Source organism: Apodemus sylvaticus, chromosome 10, assembly GCF_947179515.1.
Source record: "Apodemus sylvaticus chromosome 10, mApoSyl1.1, whole genome shotgun sequence".
NCBI classification, from domain to species: Eukaryota; Metazoa; Chordata; class Mammalia; order Rodentia; family Muridae; genus Apodemus; species Apodemus sylvaticus.
Window position 1 is genome coordinate 96,564,776 of NC_067481.1, and position 15,608 is coordinate 96,580,383.

The 15,608-nt window shown below is 56.3% G+C and overlaps 5 protein-coding genes across 16 annotated transcripts in view; 2 read left to right on the top strand and 3 right to left on the bottom strand.

Annotated features, from left to right (window-relative positions):
• The window catches only part of Mapk8ip3 (mitogen-activated protein kinase 8 interacting protein 3), a 40,488-nt gene extending 35,971 nt beyond the window's left edge, over positions 1–4,517 (top strand). For all 7 annotated transcript variants that reach the window (XM_052194055.1, XM_052194057.1, XM_052194059.1 and 4 more), the window contains 12 exons: positions 243–425; positions 503–692; positions 807–926; positions 1,011–1,091; positions 1,175–1,242; positions 1,380–1,528; positions 1,706–1,877; positions 2,091–2,204; positions 2,328–2,366; positions 2,468–2,647; positions 2,749–2,898; positions 2,978–4,517. In XM_052194055.1, coding sequence (XP_052050015.1) covers positions 243–425; positions 503–692; positions 807–926; positions 1,011–1,091; positions 1,175–1,242; positions 1,380–1,528; positions 1,706–1,877; positions 2,091–2,204; positions 2,328–2,366; positions 2,468–2,647; positions 2,749–2,898; positions 2,978–3,099 — 1,568 coding nt within the window. In that variant the 3' untranslated portion in view covers positions 3,100–4,517. The remainder of the gene's footprint in view (positions 1–242; positions 426–502; positions 693–806; positions 927–1,010; positions 1,092–1,174; positions 1,243–1,379; positions 1,529–1,705; positions 1,878–2,090; positions 2,205–2,327; positions 2,367–2,467; positions 2,648–2,748; positions 2,899–2,977) is intronic.
• A 27-nt stretch (positions 4,518–4,544) lies between these two features.
• Nme3 (NME/NM23 nucleoside diphosphate kinase 3) lies at positions 4,545–5,652 on the bottom strand. 2 transcript variants are annotated; one of them, XM_052194084.1, is made up of 5 exons: positions 5,505–5,652; positions 5,302–5,396; positions 5,108–5,209; positions 4,917–5,029; positions 4,545–4,842 (listed from the first exon to the last, which is right to left on the bottom strand). In XM_052194084.1, the coding sequence occupies exons 1-5, from the start codon at positions 5,548–5,550 to the stop codon at positions 4,725–4,727; spliced, it is 474 nt and encodes a 157-aa protein (XP_052050044.1). In that variant the 5' UTR covers positions 5,551–5,652; the 3' UTR covers positions 4,545–4,724. The 2 variants fall into 2 exon arrangements, with proteins under 2 accessions (XP_052050044.1, XP_052050041.1); XM_052194081.1 differs by having other exon boundaries at positions 5,302–5,432.
• Positions 5,653–5,744: 92 nt separating this feature from the next.
• Mrps34 (mitochondrial ribosomal protein S34) lies at positions 5,745–6,848 on the bottom strand. The gene is made up of 3 exons (XM_052194080.1): positions 6,528–6,848; positions 6,328–6,370; positions 5,745–6,244 (listed from the first exon to the last, which is right to left on the bottom strand). Exons 1-3 carry the CDS (start codon positions 6,846–6,848, stop codon positions 5,952–5,954), a joined length of 657 nt encoding a protein of 218 aa, XP_052050040.1. The 3' UTR covers positions 5,745–5,951.
• On the top strand, positions 6,847–10,109 carry Eme2 (essential meiotic structure-specific endonuclease subunit 2). 2 transcript variants are annotated; one of them, XM_052194068.1, is made up of 8 exons: positions 6,847–7,207; positions 7,322–7,458; positions 7,819–7,911; positions 8,404–8,495; positions 8,651–8,744; positions 8,834–8,949; positions 9,045–9,234; positions 9,307–10,109. In XM_052194068.1, the coding sequence occupies exons 1-8, from the start codon at positions 6,847–6,849 to the stop codon at positions 9,475–9,477; spliced, it is 1,254 nt and encodes a 417-aa protein (XP_052050028.1). In that variant the 3' UTR covers positions 9,478–10,109. The 2 variants fall into 2 exon arrangements, with proteins under 2 accessions (XP_052050028.1, XP_052050029.1); XM_052194069.1 differs by having other exon boundaries at positions 8,852–8,949.
• A 148-nt stretch (positions 10,110–10,257) lies between these two features.
• Spsb3 (splA/ryanodine receptor domain and SOCS box containing 3) lies at positions 10,258–15,530 on the bottom strand. 4 transcript variants are annotated; one of them, XM_052194063.1, is made up of 7 exons: positions 15,108–15,530; positions 14,307–14,444; positions 11,581–11,758; positions 11,291–11,478; positions 11,112–11,214; positions 10,907–11,032; positions 10,258–10,686 (listed from the first exon to the last, which is right to left on the bottom strand). In XM_052194063.1, the coding sequence occupies exons 1-7, from the start codon at positions 15,510–15,512 to the stop codon at positions 10,343–10,345; spliced, it is 1,482 nt and encodes a 493-aa protein (XP_052050023.1). In that variant the 5' UTR covers positions 15,513–15,530; the 3' UTR covers positions 10,258–10,342. The 4 variants fall into 4 exon arrangements, with proteins under 4 accessions (XP_052050023.1, XP_052050025.1, XP_052050026.1 ...); XM_052194065.1 differs by having other exon boundaries at positions 15,432–15,528; XM_052194066.1 differs by lacking the exon at positions 15,108–15,530 and having other exon boundaries at positions 11,581–11,702; positions 14,307–14,405.
• Positions 15,531–15,608: the final 78 nt, after the last annotated feature.

Consider the following 15,608-nt stretch of genomic DNA (forward strand, 5'->3'; position numbering starts at 1 on the left):
TGGGATGGCCTCTCCTCATGGGAGTTCAAGATTTTTCGTATGATAGAGCAGAACATTACTTAGTTTCTTTTTGACCTGTAAGCTTGACCCTAGGCCTGAGTGCCCCGGGCATGACTGTGTGTGACTAGGCTGGCTGAGAACAGAGCCAACCATGTAGGCACGAAGGCAGTTCCTGTCCCCCTGCCTTCACTGAGATAGAGCTCTGTGATGTTGGACTGATGGACTGGAATGTTTTCCCCCAGCGGCCAGCGACAGTGACTATCCCCCTGGGGAGATGTTCCTAGACGGTGACGTGAACCCTGAAGACTCAGGTGCTGATGGTGTGCTGGCGGGCATCACCCTGGTGGGCTGTGCTACCCGCTGCAATGTACCACGTAGCAATTGTTCCTCCCGAGGAGACACCCCAGTACTGGACAAGGGGCAGGGTGAGTCCTAGATCATCTTCTCCTTTTGCCCACACTACCCTTCCTCCACCTTTCCAGGCTTACTCCTCTTTCCACAGGGGATGTGGCAGCCACTGCCAATGGGAAGGTCAACCCATCCCAATCCACAGAAGAAGCCACAGAAGCCACAGAGGTGCCAGACCCTGGTCCCAGTGAGTCAGAAGCAACGACAGTCCGTCCTGGGCCTCTCACAGAGCATGTCTTTACTGACCCGGCACCCACCCCGCCCTCCAGCACCCAGCCTGCCAGGTAGGCTCTCCCTGGCCGGGTCAGTTGAGTGGAGGGAAGGATGGTGAGGGGAACAGGGATCAGCATTTGCTTCCAAGACCTACTCTGCAGCTACAGCTACCATTCTTCTTGCAGTGAAAATGGGTCAGAGTCCAATGGCAGCATTGTACAGCCTCAGGTGGAGCCCAGTGGGGAGCCCTCAGCAACCACCAGCAGTGCTGCACCCACCATGTGGCTAGGAGCCCAGAACGGCTGGTAGGTAAAGCCAGCGACACAAGGTATGGGATGTGCTGGGAGGGCACTGAACCATGTAAGCTCTGCCCACCTGCCCTCTTTCAGGCTCTACGTGCATTCAGCGGTAGCCAACTGGAAGAAGTGTCTGCACTCCATCAAGCTAAAAGACTCTGTGCTGAGCCTGGTGTATGTGGCCCCCCACTGAGGGGTGGGGTTAGGGACTCAAGGGCCCAGCAACCACATTCTACCTCACTGACTTACCATTCCAGGCATGTCAAAGGCCGAGTGCTGGTAGCTCTTGCAGATGGGACCCTGGCTATCTTTCACCGTGGAGAGGGTAAGGCCAAGTGGCCCTTGCAGAGACAGGACTAGGGGTTCTTGGGTCTGTCCTGAGCAAGATGGGTCCTCCAGAGCAACCCTGTGAGCAGAGATAGATCCTAGCCAGTCCTGAACGGTGTCCTGGGCTCTTTCTAGATGGCCAGTGGGACCTGAGCAACTACCACCTAATGGACCTGGGCCACCCACACCACTCCATCCGCTGCATGGCTGTTGTGGATGACCGAGTTTGGTGTGGCTACAAGAACAAGGTGCATGTCATCCAGCCCAAGACAATGCAGATTGAGGCAAGTGCTAGCCAACAGCCTCCAGCGCGGGGGCAGGGCAGGGCGGAGCTTTTGCCAGATTAGAGATTGGGACAGGCTGTGTGTGTTTAAGGTGAAACCTGCATCAAGTCACAGCAAGCACAGGTTCCTTACTTTTCCACTACCCACCCCTGTTGACTGGCTGCCCTTACCTCACAGAAATCATTTGATGCCCACCCAAGGCGGGAAAGCCAGGTGCGACAGCTGGCCTGGATTGGTGATGGAGTGTGGGTCTCTATCCGCCTGGATTCTACCCTTCGGCTCTACCATGCTCACACCCATCAGCACCTGCAGGATGTGGACATTGAGCCCTATGTTAGCAAGATGCTGGGTGAGTCGGGCATGGTGGCACATGGCTATAATCTCAGCACTTGGGAGGTGGAAGCAGGAGGTTCTTCTTTTGCTCCATAAAGGGTTTGAGTCAACCGTTGGCTATATGAGAGCTTACCTCAATATAAATTAAATAAAGATGTAATGTTAGGGGATATGCCAGGCAAAAGCACCCATCACTGACTGCACTGACCCCTCTTCCTGTTCCACCCAGGTACCGGCAAGCTGGGTTTCTCCTTCGTGCGCATCACAGCCCTACTCATTGCAGGCAACCGTCTGTGGGTGGGCACTGGCAATGGGGTTGTCATCTCCATCCCCTTGACTGAGAGTAAGTTCCCAATCCTAGAGGAAACCTCTTAAGAAAGCAGCAGCTGTGCTAGACTTCCCAGAGTAGGTGTGCTGGGGAGCCACGTGTTGGGGCAAGCTCACCCTTCCTCTCTCTCTTCCCCAGCTGTGGTCCTGCATCGAGGCCAGCTCTTAGGGCTCCGAGGTAAGTGCTGGGTATCTGCCCACTCATGCCCCTAATACTCACCATGTCCAGCTGCCTGCTGAAAATAAAATGGCCCAATCCTCCTGTCCCTGTTTTCCCAGCCAACAAGACATCCCCAACATCTGGGGAGGGAACCCGCCCAGGGGGCATCATCCACGTGTATGGGGACGACAGCAGTGACAAGGCCGCCAGTAGTTTCATTCCCTACTGCTCCATGGCTCAGGCTCAGCTGTGCTTCCACGGGCACCGCGATGCTGTCAAATTCTTTGTCTCTGTGCCAGGTACACAGTTGATCTTTATCCACTTTGCCCACTGTGCTACAGTAGCATAGCTGTGACCTTTCCAGGATGCCACAGTCCTGAGATCCCTTTGCCCATGACAGGAAATGTGCTGGCCACCCTCAATGGCAGTGTGCTAGACAGCCCATCAGAGGGCCCTGGGTCTGCTGCGCCGGCTGCAGATGCTGAAGGCCAGAAGCTCAAGAATGCACTGGTGCTGAGTGGCGGTGAAGGTTACATTGACTTCCGCATCGGTAAGTAGGCATAGACTAGAGGTAGACCCTGGGGTGGGCATGCGGGAATGAGTCCTCCTCATGGCTGCCAATCCTCCAGGGGATGGAGAGGATGATGAAACTGAAGAAGGTGCCGGGGATGTGAACCAGACAAAGCCCTCATTGTCCAAGGCTGAGCGCAGCCACATCATCGTGTGGCAGGTGTCCTACACCCCTGAGTGAGACCCTGTCCTGCCTGATGCCAACTGTACATAGGACCCTACCTGCCTGCCCCCCGCCTGTTCCCCAGGGCAGCCAGGTTCGTCCATCCCCTTTTAGCCTCTCAACTTGCAGCTTTGCCTGAGGTCCAGCCCCCAGCTGTTAGAGAGGGGTGAAGCAGGGTTTGGGGAGTGAGGCAGGAACAGATGTCTTTGCCATCAGGAGAGAGCCTCTGAGACACTCTCCCTGGCCTTGGCCCAACAAAAAGTCCCAGGGGGCCCTCAGGGCAAGGCAGGACCAAAATGGCAGTGGGCAGCCTGTACAGGTGGCCCTGGCTCCACTCCATCCTCACCAGTCCTGGCAGGAGCAAGAACCTCATACTGCCAGAGTAGAGTCTTCCCCAAGTCTACTTGCTTTGCATGCAGCCCTAAGGAAGGAATTCCTGATTTCCAACCCTTTGCTCTCTCTGAGGGACCCAGGCCTAGCCACCATCCTCTGCCCAGGAGCAAGGTTAGGTAGGGCTGCCCTGATTCCTGGGCCCCATACAACCTTCTCTGGGCTTTCCCCATCTCCAAACTTACAATCCCTTGGCCCCAGCCTGGGTCTTACCTGGGAGCCTGGCATGAAAGCTCAGGGCCAGCCTCCCTAGGGCAGCTGCTTCACAAGATGACAAATACCCATTAACCCAGGGGGGCCGAGGTTGTCCAGCCCCTCAGACCAGTTTCCCCTAGGCTCTTCCTGGGCACAAGATTGACCTTGGAGGAGCAAGACCCTCATGCCCTGCCCCTCCCAGAAGCCCCAAGGGTAGAATTTCTCAGGCTGCCAGGGCAGGCACAGGCCTCAGGAAGAAGGGTGGCCCTGGTCTCCCCAGAGTCAGTCCTAGGATGCAGGCTTAGCCTCAGGTTAATGGAGGATGGCGTGCTGCAAGGGCCTGCCTCCTGCACAGGGCTCCAAGGAGCCCCGCTCCCGGACACGTACTAAGTGCCTAGGGTTGCCAGCTGTGGCCTGCTCCCTTGGAGAGCAGCTGACAAGAGGCTTCCAGGCAGAGGCCAGAAGAGCTGAGGACCGGCCAGGATGGGCCAGAATAAGCAAGTGTGTGGGAGCAGGTGCTGCCCTTGGCCTTACTCTTCATGGCACTGATAAGTCAGGTGGCCTCTACTGCACTCTTCCCACCAGAGAAGCACAGATCCAGGGGTTCGGCCCCTGAGCTTATCTGGCCACAACAAGCTGCAACAGTGTGCAGCTGCAGGCTTCTCCCCACCACCCTGCCACCTCTCCACTGTGATGTATGTCCCTTGTCTGTTCCCACAGGAGTGTGAAGTGACTGGGGTTAGCTGGGTGGGTGCAACTGGAAGGAAGGGGCCAGTGGAACTCTCCTCAGGCTTTGGCCTTGCAAGTGAACTCACATATCTGCTCTGTATGTAATAAATGTCTTAACACTACTTTTGTCTTGAAACTGCATCAGCACACAAGGGTTTTCTGCAGTTTATTATGAAAGGAAATAGAGGGTGGGATGTGGGAGTGGTTGTCCCTGGACAGACTAGGTTGGGTGAACCTGCACCCACACAGCACTGTCACTGCTGCTGAGCTCTGTGAAGACCACAGAAAACCAACAACCTCCAGATTGGCGATGCTGACTTAAGTGACATCTACTCATAGAGCCAGTGTCCAGTGCTGTCCTCCCAGCACAGCAGTTCATCTTCATGGAACCAAAGAGCGATCTCTCTGTGTGCACTTTCCACCGAATCACTGCCATGAATCACATTCCTGTGCGGGAATGGCAAGTGAGCAGGGGAAGGAAAGGATGAGGGGTGGCTAGGGAGGAGGGTAAGACGACTTACTTGCCAACCTCCACGCAGAAATCCCCACGGATCGTGCCGGGCATGGCGTCCCCTGGGTCAGTGGCCCCTATGAGGGCCCGCGAAGCACGCACGACATCCAGCCCTTGCCACACCTGCAGGAGCTACTGTCAGCAAAATAAGAGCTCCCAAGGCCTTGCCTTCCCCTTGCAGGGAAGTCATCGGAAACTTACCATAGCCACAACCGGGCCAGAGCTCATGTATTTAACTAGTCGGCTGTAGAAGGGTCTCTCGCGCAGCTCGACATAATGCTCCCGCAGTAGCTCTTCGGAGGCCTAGAGGGAGGGGTAGCGACCTGGATCAGGGTCCCAACCCCAGACCCCCCCATTCCCTTCCCGGATCCACCTGCTCCTTTGTGGGTACACACCTGCACTAGCTTCAGTGCCACCAGCTTGAAGCCCTTCCTCTCAAAGCGACGCACGATCTCGCCCACCAGCCGCCGCTGCACGCCGTCGGGCTTCACTGCCAAGAACGTGCGCTCGTTCACGCCGCTGTAGGCTGCAGGAGTACTGGCTTCAGGCATGCCCACCGAGCGCCCCCTGCCCAGCCCCGCCCCGCCTGGGTGCTCACCTGAGGGGAAGAGGTTGGCGAAGATGGTCAGCACCAGACAGATCATGGCGGCGGATGGGGCGTGCCAAGCGGCAAGGGGGCGGGGCCTCCCTTAAAGGACCTCTGGGCGCGGGCTCTCTGGGGCTCTGCAGTCCCAGCGCCCAAGACCTGCCTAAGTGTACAGGAGCACCGGGCACCCTGCTCATTACCGCCACCTCCCTCCCGTGTCCTGCGGTACACACTTAATGAAACCACAGCACAGGCCTTTTCGTGCTTTTATTTCCAGACCGACGAATCGGCGAGGGGCCGCCTGAAAATGACAACCAGCAGCCTGTCATCTGCCCCATTTTTCATTGGCAGATGTGTCAGGGCTGTAAGATATAACTCGCCACCAAAGTGGAAATCTAACAGAGTCAAAGACACTTGTCCATCAGATGGTTCACAGGACCTCTCTGCCAGTCCTGGTACTTAGACTGGGGTGCCCTTGGCCTTCCCTTTCGTCTCCTGTTTTGCAGGGTAGTCCCAGGGGCGCATTCGAGTCCTCTCCAGGTTCAGGAGTGGCTCCTGGACGCTGGTATCCCCGTTTTTCTGTCGTTCAGCGAGGATCATAGCCCGCAGCAGAGGTGGGTAGGGGACAGCGTTCAATCTGTCCTCTGGTTTCTCGGTGAACGCAGTGAAGGCCTCCTCCTCGTGCTTGGGTACCAACCGCCAATCGTGGTACATGACTTGCTCGATTTCCCGAGCCTTATCCTCACTCTTCCCTGACGGAAAGAAGACAAGCTGACTGCCTGCTGGCTGGATGATATGCGAACCATCACCAGCTCCTACCAGCATCCAGCCTTACCTTTGAAAGTCAGGACGCCCCAGGCCCTCCCGTGGTCCAAGTTCTGCAGAACAAAGAGGGAGGATTGTCAACATAGAGCCCCTGCCATTAAATTACGTGGGTAAGGGAAACATACATGCCCAGGTGGTTTAGGGTGGATAGATCCAGCGGATGTAGTCCAGGGTGGGCAAGATGAAAGTATAAACAGGGAGCGAGCGCACCTGCGCCGTGTAGTCGGGTCTCACACGCGTGAGGCGCCAGTAGCATGGCTCGTCGTGCTGCCACAGCCAAGACTTGCGGGTAACCAGACGGCCCAGGCCGAACAAGGGGAGGCGGGCAAGCAGCTGTAGGAGGCGGCTCTCGCGACGCACGTCCGCCCAGGCGCGCACGGGCAGCCGGCGACCAGAGTGCGGCCGGGTCAGCGTCTCGTAGTCTAGGGCGTAGAGCTGCGAGTCTCGCGGCTGGTTCCGCTGCTCGCGCAAGGCGCGCACGCGGCGGGCCAGCTCAGCGATCAGCCGGGGTCTCACTTTCTTCCGCGCCATGCCTGTGTCCTTACCCCACAGGAAACTTGCGCTTCACGAGCTCTCCAGTTCCGGAAGCGGCCGGTGTCCTAAACAAAAGCATCCGGGTCCGTCCGGAAGCTTTAGGAACGATAGGCTTATTATGGCGGAGGTAGGTCCCGGGAGATCCACGGGCTCACGTCGCGGTCGGGGCCTCGGGCGCGGTCACCTCGGCCTTCGGCGACCTCAAACCTGGGAGATTTCCGATTCAGATGCTGAAGGTGCCCCCGCTAGGGAGGTCGGAACGCAAGTCCCGAGTACAGTAGGAGAGCGCAGAGCTGCGGCCAAGGCTTTACGGGCAGATCAGGTTATGGGGCGACTGGTGGTGTGCGTGGACCCAGGTGAGGGCACGGGGCCTGGGAATTTGGGGCCAGCCACCCGACAGGGTAGCGTTGTCAACCACTAGTCCGCACTCGAGAGGGTGGAATAACCGCATTGTTGCCTGCTGGGTCCAGCTGTCCTGGAAGATGCAGGCTCTGACATCCTGATGGAGGCGCTGGGCACGCTAGGCTGTGAATGCCGCATCGAGCCGCAGCACCAGGCCCGCAGCCTGCTTTGGAACGTTGTGAGACCCGACCCGGCCCCCAGCAATGTGAGTGTCTCCCTATGACCAGCCCAGTCGTTTCACTTATCATCTGGCTAGCGAGGCAGCTGCGTTCATCTTTCTCGCCTCACACAGGAGTAACCTTCAAACTGGATACCTCAGTCGAATTTCTTAACACAAGAAACCTGAACTCAGCTGCTGTCAGAGAACTTCCTGTTGGCAATGAGGATGGGGGTTGGACTAGTTTTGTATTCCGGGACTTCTAGGGAACAGTCCTAAGCTGGCCTGAACTTCACTGTGTGCGGAGCTGGAGGGTTATTGATAGTGTCTGGTAACTGACTGTCCAGCACCGGGAGAAGCCCTGTGCTCACACAGGTGGTTATCAGGACGGGTGATTTTCCCCTACAGGTGCCTCTGGAGGCGAAGGCTGAACATGAGCAGGAACAGTTGCTGCTGCTGGAACCCCAGGAATTTCTTCAGGGTGCTGTGCAGCTAACCCAGGTACTGGGGGAAAGCCCTATCTTCATTTGGTAGGTTTTGTTCCCCAGTCTGGGATGGGCTGGAGTTTCTGTCAAGGATCATGAAAGTGTTGAGGTAAGAGGAGGAAACCTGCTGAGTGCTCTGAACATAAGAGCATTGAAGAGCCTTTGGGAGAATTGAGAATAGTGACCTCACTGCAACTGGCCAGGGGTGGAGGCAGAACAGAGAATTCTAGCTGACAGAGTCCATATGATGTGAGCCCTGGCCGTGGGATCTATCTACAAAAGCTAACAATCCCTCACTTGGCTGCTTATAGTCCCTAGACTCAGGAAGCAATGCCTAACGTGTTTGCCTAGAGCATAGTTCTGCTAAACGCCTCGTAGGTGTCGATGTCTAAGGGCCAACATTTGTCAAAGCCCTGCTGGGTAACATTCCCCTGGCACAATGGTGCCAGGCTATAGGCCTGCCACCAAAGCCCTCCTGTGAACAATATATGGATATTCTTGCTTTCAGATCACAGACCCACCTTGCTCTATCCCCTGGCTTTCTCCCAAGAGTCTCACCCGCTCCCATCTGGCTGTCATCGGACTGGACGCATACATGTGGTACCACTTAACAACCTCAGTAGGGCTGGCTTGGGTCGGATTCCGGGAAAGTGGCTTGCCTCTAGTGGCTCTGTCACAGCTGAGCCCACTTGGCCTGAGTTGGCTCTGCAGAGGTAGGAGACTTGGGAGCCCAAAAGATCCTCTGCCCTGTTCAGGTCTCACCAGCCCAGTTCTCAGAAGACATGGCAACTAGAGAAGTCAAAGGAAGCCCATGCCAGGCTAGCCCTCAGCTGGCCGGAGGTGGAGGAGGTGAGCGGTTAAATGCCTGGCCTCTGTCTCTGCACTGGGACTGGTATGCCTCAGGGGTCATGTGGTTCGTGCCCACTCTCACTCTCCAGGCCCTCGTGCTGCTTCAGCTCCATGCAAACCTGGACGTGCTGCTGGTGGCCTCATGGAAGGAGCTCAGTCAGCATGTGTGCGCCTTCACCAAGGCCCTCGCCCAGCTCCCTTCTAAGTATGGACCCCTGCAGGGGCTGAGTGGGGACAGGACAGCGTCGGAGGGCCACACAGATGGTGTTCTCCAAGCTCTGTCTGGTGTCCCCATTTCAGGCAGTCCCGGGACTCCCAGGCCTTTTCTTTCTGCACAGCAGGGCATTGGGCCTCAGGCCAGCAAGTGACCAGAGATGGCTCTGGGCTCAGAGGAGTGTGGTGGCGACAAATCAGACAGTTCAACCGGGTCAGCACAGCTGTGGCTGATGCTGTTGTTACTGCCTTCCCCTCACCCCGCCTTTTGCAACAGGTGAGTCCCCTAAATCCCTCCTTCCAGGACCAGGACTTAAGGTCCACCTACTCACACCCGTGCCCGCTCTAGGCTCTGCTGGACTGCAGCACAGAGCAGGAACGCCTGAGCCTCCTAGCTGACCTCCCTGTGAAGGCCCACAGGGGCAAGCAGCCTCGCAGAGTGGGGCCTGACCTCTCACGCAGAATCTGTATCTTCTTGACGACCACCAACCCCGACCTCCTGCTGGACCTGAGCTCTTGACCTTGAGCCGACCTTGGGTGGCCTCCTGCCCATCAGCACAACAGGATAGGTGTGCCAAGAGTCTAATGACCTGAGGGGCAGGCAAGGAGGTTTGGGTCCAGCCCATACCTTTTTCAAACTGTGGTAGACTTCTGTTGCCTGATGGTCAAATGGAAGCACCAAGGGGGGTTGGGGGAGGGTAAGGGAAGCTGAGGTGAACAGTAGAGTAGAGGGTAATGGCCGCAAGGGCCCGAGGGTGACGGGGGTCTCAATTTGCCTTTGGCCTGGACACTGTTGGGAAGCCTAGGAGCAGGCCTGAGTGCCCAGTTGTACTATTATAGCCCTGTGCTGTCTGGAAGCTTAGGGTAACCCTCAGGGAGAGGTAGATACTCAGAGATCCAAGTCAGGCCCTCTCAAACCTGCTGGACGGAGACAGAAGATAAACACAGGCAGCTTGGGCATTTGTGAAGGCCCTTTAATGATATAAACTACGGGGATAAGACAAAAACCCTTCATGGGGTACCCGCTGACAACTCTGGAGCAGGAGCTGACATCATGCAATGCAAGTCAGGAAAACCCCGCATGGGTCGGGACAGCCCATCTTTCCCCTGGGATAAGAATGCACCACGCCTCTTCGCCAGCTAGCCTCCTGGGCTTGGAATCTAGGTCCACAGTGCCTGGCTGCAGTTCCCAAGACACTCCAAGGACACACAGGAGTGCTGCTGCCCTCCCAGCACAGGCAGGAGGATGGCCCCCACTCCATGGCCAACAGGGAAGACTGTCCTGGCCTCAGGGAGGTAGGGGAAAGCCTTGACCTCAGTTCTTCCCTCTCCTGCTGCCCTGGAAGGGCAAGAAAGAGAAAGGTATCTGCACTCCAGGGAAGAAGTCAGCTTCTTCGGCAGCGCTTCCTCTGACAGGGCCTGGTCTCTGGACTCTCGGCACCAGGTACGGCTGTGCCAGCAGGGGGCACCGGGGGTTTCCAGTGGCTGCAGTTCATGCTCAGGACCCAGCCCAGCTTGTTGTGCAGTACTTGCTTGAGGCCGGGTGGCAAGGGCAGGCCCTCGAGGGTGTCCCCTGAGTGTGGCCGCAGCTGGCGCAGGCGGTAGCAGCACAGGTACTGCAGGGACGTGGAGCTGGCACAGGAGCGGATGACCTTCATGCTGCTCTTGGCAGCTGTGGAGCAAACCATCGGGTAGAACCTCCTGTTCTGAAGCCGAGTAGCAGCCACGCCTGGAAGGAAGGCTCACTTGAGTGCCATGGAGGTTGGGCTCCAGGAAGCTCCTCCCACAGTGCACTAAGGCGAGCAGCTCAAATAGTCTAAACACAGAAGGCAGACTACTCTGGTCTGGCCTGCTAACCCCAACCTAGCTTCAGCCCTGCTCACCCTCTCTCAGGAGCCTCAAGTCAGACTGCCTGGCCCCAGCCCTAAAGGCTCCACAAAGATCCTCACCTATGCATTTCCTGTTCTTGAAAAAGGTCAGTGTCCCATGCCAGGTGTCCAAGTGTACACCAATAATGGAGCCCTGGCCAAAGCGTGAAGAGAAGCTTGTCTTGTCCCCTTTGTGGTGGAGGAGCCCTGTAAGGAGCAAAGGGTGAGCCCGGGAGGTCCGTGGCACCGCCAGCCCCACCCATAACCCAGCCAACGCCACACCTACCAGTGTAGGAGAGCCCCCAGCTGTCTTCATCCCTGCCGAGCAGGCTGCAGAACGTGTGGTGGTACTTGTCCAGGTCTACATCCGATGTCCCAATGCCCACCATCTGTAAACAGTGGGCTGGACAGTTAGATGCCTAGCAGCAGGGCCCATGAACCTACCCTGTTGGCTTGGCCATTTACCATGTCAGTGCCATACACAGGAGAAGTCATCTTGATTTCCCAGAAGTGTTGGCCATCCCCTAGCTCCTTGGTGCCCCGAATGGCTGCCGTGCCACAGCTGTACTCCATATGGAAGCTGACCTTGCGGTTATCACAGCTCAGCAAGGTGGCTGAGGACTTGTTCAGGTCATCCCAGACCCAGTCAAAATCTGTGAGACAGAGGCCACACTAGGGAGGGCTAGAGCAGAGAGCTGCCTCCTGGTCCCGAGAACCTGCCTGCCCTCCACACGTCCCAGCAGCAAGACACTCACCCTCATCCTCCTCACCACAACGGCAGTCCTTGCCTCGGTGTGTTGTGTGCAGACTGTTACAGAAGGTAGCCTCATTCTGGCCCTCACAGTCACAGAAGGACTCTCCTGTCACAGGCACAGCACTGGGGATGGATGGTGGCAGGGAAGAGTACTCAGGGTCAGAGTCGGAGTCGCTATGCTGGGAGGGAAGGGGCAGGTTGTCCTGTTTATGACAGCTCTCCCGTGCTTACCCAACCCCTTCTCAAATCCACCAAAGAACAGACACCTGGGGTTCTCCAGTGCTCAACATACCAACTAGAGTAAAAGACGGCAATGGGGTGAGAGGTGGCCCTGGGGGGACGGCTTCTCACACAGCTTAATGGATCTCTGAAACTCAATATAACGTCTGCCCATTTCCACAGCAGCCCTGGCTGCATGGGCCATGCTGCGCCCACCTGTCTTCTCTAGGCAGTTCATGGTCTCCTAACTCACAGAGATGGTGCCTTCAGCGAGGTCTAACATCTGGCCCCACACGGGCTAAGACCTGAGCCTTGGGATGTGTCTCCATCTCTTGCAAGGTCACTGGAATCAAGGAGCGAGCATGCCCAGTGAGGTCTAATGGGCTAATGCAGCTGCAGCAAACTCCTCCGAAGGTGCAGGCCCGTGGTTTGGGCTGCTGGGCCCCAGAGCCTGGTTAGGGATGTAGAAAAGGCTGACCTGCTCAAGCTCCAACTACTGACTGCCAATCAACTCTGTTGCTATTCAGCTGCTCTACAGGCCCCTGGATCCCTGTTTGGTGCTAGGGTCCCGGCTAGCTGACTTGACAGTCTCTGAAGTTTTGGCCTCCATCTCCTTGAGCTGCCCTGCTGTGCCCCACACATAATGGCGACCACATCACAGTTCTACCACCCATCCTGGAGTTAGATCTATCTGCAGCGACATAGCCACTCACTGCACTTCTCTACAAGGAAGCATCCAGCCACCGAGAGGAGCATGGACCACATTCACTCTATATTCTTTCTCTTCACAATACTCAGGGTCTCCACCATCCTGATCTCTGCTTTTACAAGATCACTAGCTCCTCAGGGAGGGCCCCAAATCCTCTCAAGATGGAGAAATATCATGGTGGATGTACAATATCATGAAAGGTGAAATGTCCAACATTTGGCAGCTGAGTGGGGACTGAAAACCAACATCCAATTTTGGGTCCTGAGTGCTGGAATAGGGGAGTATAACCCACAAGGAGCCAGGCACAGTACTTGGTTAGCCAACGTTAACTTAGGCCACTCTAAAACCAAACAGACCAGGATCAGAGCAGACCTTGTAACCCACCACTGGCAAAGATGGAATCTTGGAACTCACTCTGTAGACTAGGCTGGCCTTGAACTCAGAAATCTGCCTGCCTCTGCCTCCCAAGTGCTGGGATTAAAGGTGTGCACCACCACTGCCTGGCTAAGATGGGATCTTCTAAAGCCAAGGCAGAGTCACTGAATAAGGAGCCAGTCTGCCAAAGACAGGAGGAAGGATGCTCAACCTAACCTGGGCCAGGCACACCCAGGACTGTCTGCCACGTGACTACATAGCAAGCTCATTGCATGACGGAGGGCAGGCGTGTGTGTCACTGTGATGACTGAGGCAGGAACAGGCTATAGGCTGTTTCAGGTGCATCGTTAGGACTGGAGGTGTAGCTGAAAATATGGGCTGACTCTCAAGCTCAAAAGCCCCCTGGGGCACCGCTGATCTAGTAAGTAAATCAAGTTTTCCTCACGATCTGGTGATCCCATGGGCTTCTAGGAGGGAGCCTAACCGTAATGGGAACCCTACCCATGTCTCAGAGAGCTGTGACATCAGAGTAGAGGCAATACAGGGCAGAGCCAGAATACCAGTCTGATATCATCAGCAAGTCAGGTCAACAGCCACCTCAGGAGCCCAGTCAGGCACATTAAGCTGGGTATCTACCCTGTGCTCAGTCTCCAACAAAGGATGTCTTGGGACATTTGAACTTCAAGAACAATAAATATTACAAAGAAAAAGCATTTGCTGATGACCGTAATGGTGTCACATGGTAGAGAACAGACTCTAGCAATTCCTGGCCTCCACATGTTCATCACAGCACATGTGACCACACACAATAAACTGCCTCAAGTCCAAGGCCTGCCTGTGTTACAGTGTGAGACCATTTCTGAAATTAAAAACAGCAGGGATAGTGATACATGCCTTTGATCCCAGCATTTGGGAGGCAGAGGCAGGCAGATCTCCAAGTTCAAAGCCAGCCAGGGCTACACAAACCCTGTCTCAAAAACCCAAAAAAGATCACAGATCCTATTACATACAACATATGAAATACAGTATTTGTCTGGCAAAAGAAACATCCAGGGTGATAAAAATGGCTCAACACATGTATGTGTGCTACTATGCATCAAAGACAACCTGTTTGCTCCCCAGATACCAAATAAAGGTGGAAGAAGACACCCAAGGCTCCTGACACCCACCCACCCACCCACTGTGACACTTAGATAAAAACTGGCAGTGCTGGTGAACAGGCATTGCACAGTAACCAGCACGATCCAGGACTTTCAATCCCTGTCTCTGTCTTGAGTTTCTGTCACACCTCAGGCTAGATGTTCTTTCCCAGACCAAAGAGCCCTTCCAAGCACCACATACCAGGAGACAGTTCAGTCGACTCGCTCAGCGTCTTTTTCACCCACCCATACACTGGTTATTCCCACCTTGCCACTGAGACCTACCTGCCCATCAGAGTCATAACCCCAGTTAGAGCTGCCTGCCAGAGCCACAGCTCGGGCATCTGTATCTCGTCGGGCTGCACTCAGGACAAAGTGCCACGCTCTGCTACTCCGTGCACGCCTGGCCATAGTGGAGAGGACCTGGGGAAAAAAATGATAATCTTAAAGACATGTAAGGTGTCAATGTCCAAACAAGGCCCAAATCCACACCCCACAACTCTGACCCTGGCACTTGTACCTGGCAGCCTAAGCCATAGATCCAAAGGATCAGGCCCCGGGTCCCTGAACACTGTGCTCCAGAAACTCCCACAAGCTCGTACCTGGCTCCAGTATCTGAGCACCTCAATCAACCCCAGGGCTATGGTGTGAAACCCAAGCCTGACGCCCAGGACTTTGGAGGTGCCCCAGCCCATCTCTGCATTCCGTTCAGGAGCTGCTGCCCCTCAGGCACTTGACACTTAACTTGCTCCTCCTCCGCTGCCCACTTTGGCAAATGGCATCCCCAGCATCTAGTTCCTCATGCCAGAAACACAGCTGTCATCCACTCCTGACACTCCTCCTTGTCGTTGGAGACCCACCACTTCCTGCACCACACAACTAACTCCCTCTCACCCATCCCTCTCCTCGGATTACAAACTCGGTCTTTGATACAACCCTAAACTCACGGGCTTGACGTCGTTCTTGGGACAAAATGAAAGGTTTTGGGAAGTCTGGATCTCCTCTCCCAAGTGAACTGTCTGGGTGTAATAGCCGACTCTGTCCTAGCTGCCTCCTGTCCCCCGTAGACCCACTGTACTACCATACCTCGCCCCGGCCATCCACAAAGAAGCCGAGCGGGGCCGCGCACAGCACTGCACAGCAGTTGGGTTGGCTGAGCGCAGGACAAGAGCACACAGTAGGAACCCAATGAATGAACCAGAGATGTCCCTGGACGTGACTACGCTCGGCCTCCGCAGGGCTGGAGATTACTTCCCTCGCCAGAGGCTCGCGAATCTCGCTACTGACTCCGAGGCCCCCGCCCAGACTCCCGAGCGCCACCGCCAGGGAACAACGGGTGGCCGGTTTGACCGCCTGCAAGGTCAACCCGCCGCCCGCCGGGCCTGGCCGGGCTGGGCCGGCACGGCTCACCTGCGACCAACGCGCTCGGCCGGCGCTGACCCACTTTCCGTTCCGGCCGCGACGCAAACAATCCCCGCCCCCGCGCTGCATTGGCCCGGCAGCCGAAGGCGGGCTCTTCGGCAGCTTCGCGCGGGGGGGGGGGGGCGGGTCTCGCGAGACAGGACTGATGTCAAGAGGCTTGAGCAA

Bases quoted from the DNA above. Each gene is read 5' to 3' on its own strand.
- Nme3 (XM_052194081.1), bottom strand. From the start codon at position 5,550: ATGATCTGTCTGGTGCTGACCATCTTCGCCAACCTCTTCCCCTCAG. The intron at 5,210-5,301 runs GTGTGTACCCAC...CCCTCCCTCTAG, and splicing joins TGGCACTGAAGCTAGTGCAG to GCCTCCGAAGAGCTACTGCG. The intron at 5,030-5,107 runs GTAAGTTTCCGA...TAGCTCCTGCAG, and splicing joins CTGGCCCGGTTGTGGCTATG to GTGTGGCAAGGGCTGGATGT.
- Eme2 (XM_052194068.1), top strand. From the start codon at position 6,847: ATGCCTGTGTCCTTACCCCACAGGAAACTTGCGCTTCACGAGCTCTCC. The intron at 7,459-7,818 runs GTGAGTGTCTCC...TTTCCCCTACAG, and splicing joins CCGACCCGGCCCCCAGCAAT to GTGCCTCTGGAGGCGAAGGC. The intron at 8,496-8,650 runs GTACCACTTAAC...TGCCCTGTTCAG, and splicing joins GGACTGGACGCATACATGTG to GTCTCACCAGCCCAGTTCTC.
- Mrps34 (XM_052194080.1), bottom strand. From the start codon at position 6,848: ATGGCGCGGAAGAAAGTGAGACCCCGGCTGATCGCTGAGCTGGCCCGC. The intron at 6,371-6,527 runs GTGCGCTCGCTC...TTTGTTCTGCAG, and splicing joins GACCCGACTACACGGCGCAG to AACTTGGACCACGGGAGGGC. The intron at 6,245-6,327 runs GTAAGGCTGGAT...TCTTTCCGTCAG, and splicing joins GGGCGTCCTGACTTTCAAAG to GGAAGAGTGAGGATAAGGCT.
- Spsb3 (XM_052194063.1), bottom strand. From the start codon at position 15,512: ATGCAGCGCGGGGGCGGGGATTGTTTGCGTCGCGGCCGGAACGGAAAG. The intron at 14,445-15,107 runs GTATGGTAGTAC...TTTTTTCCCCAG, and splicing joins TTGTGGATGGCCGGGGCGAG to GTCCTCTCCACTATGGCCAG. The intron at 11,215-11,290 runs GTAAATGGCCAA...CACTGTTTACAG, and splicing joins CTGTGTATGGCACTGACATG to ATGGTGGGCATTGGGACATC.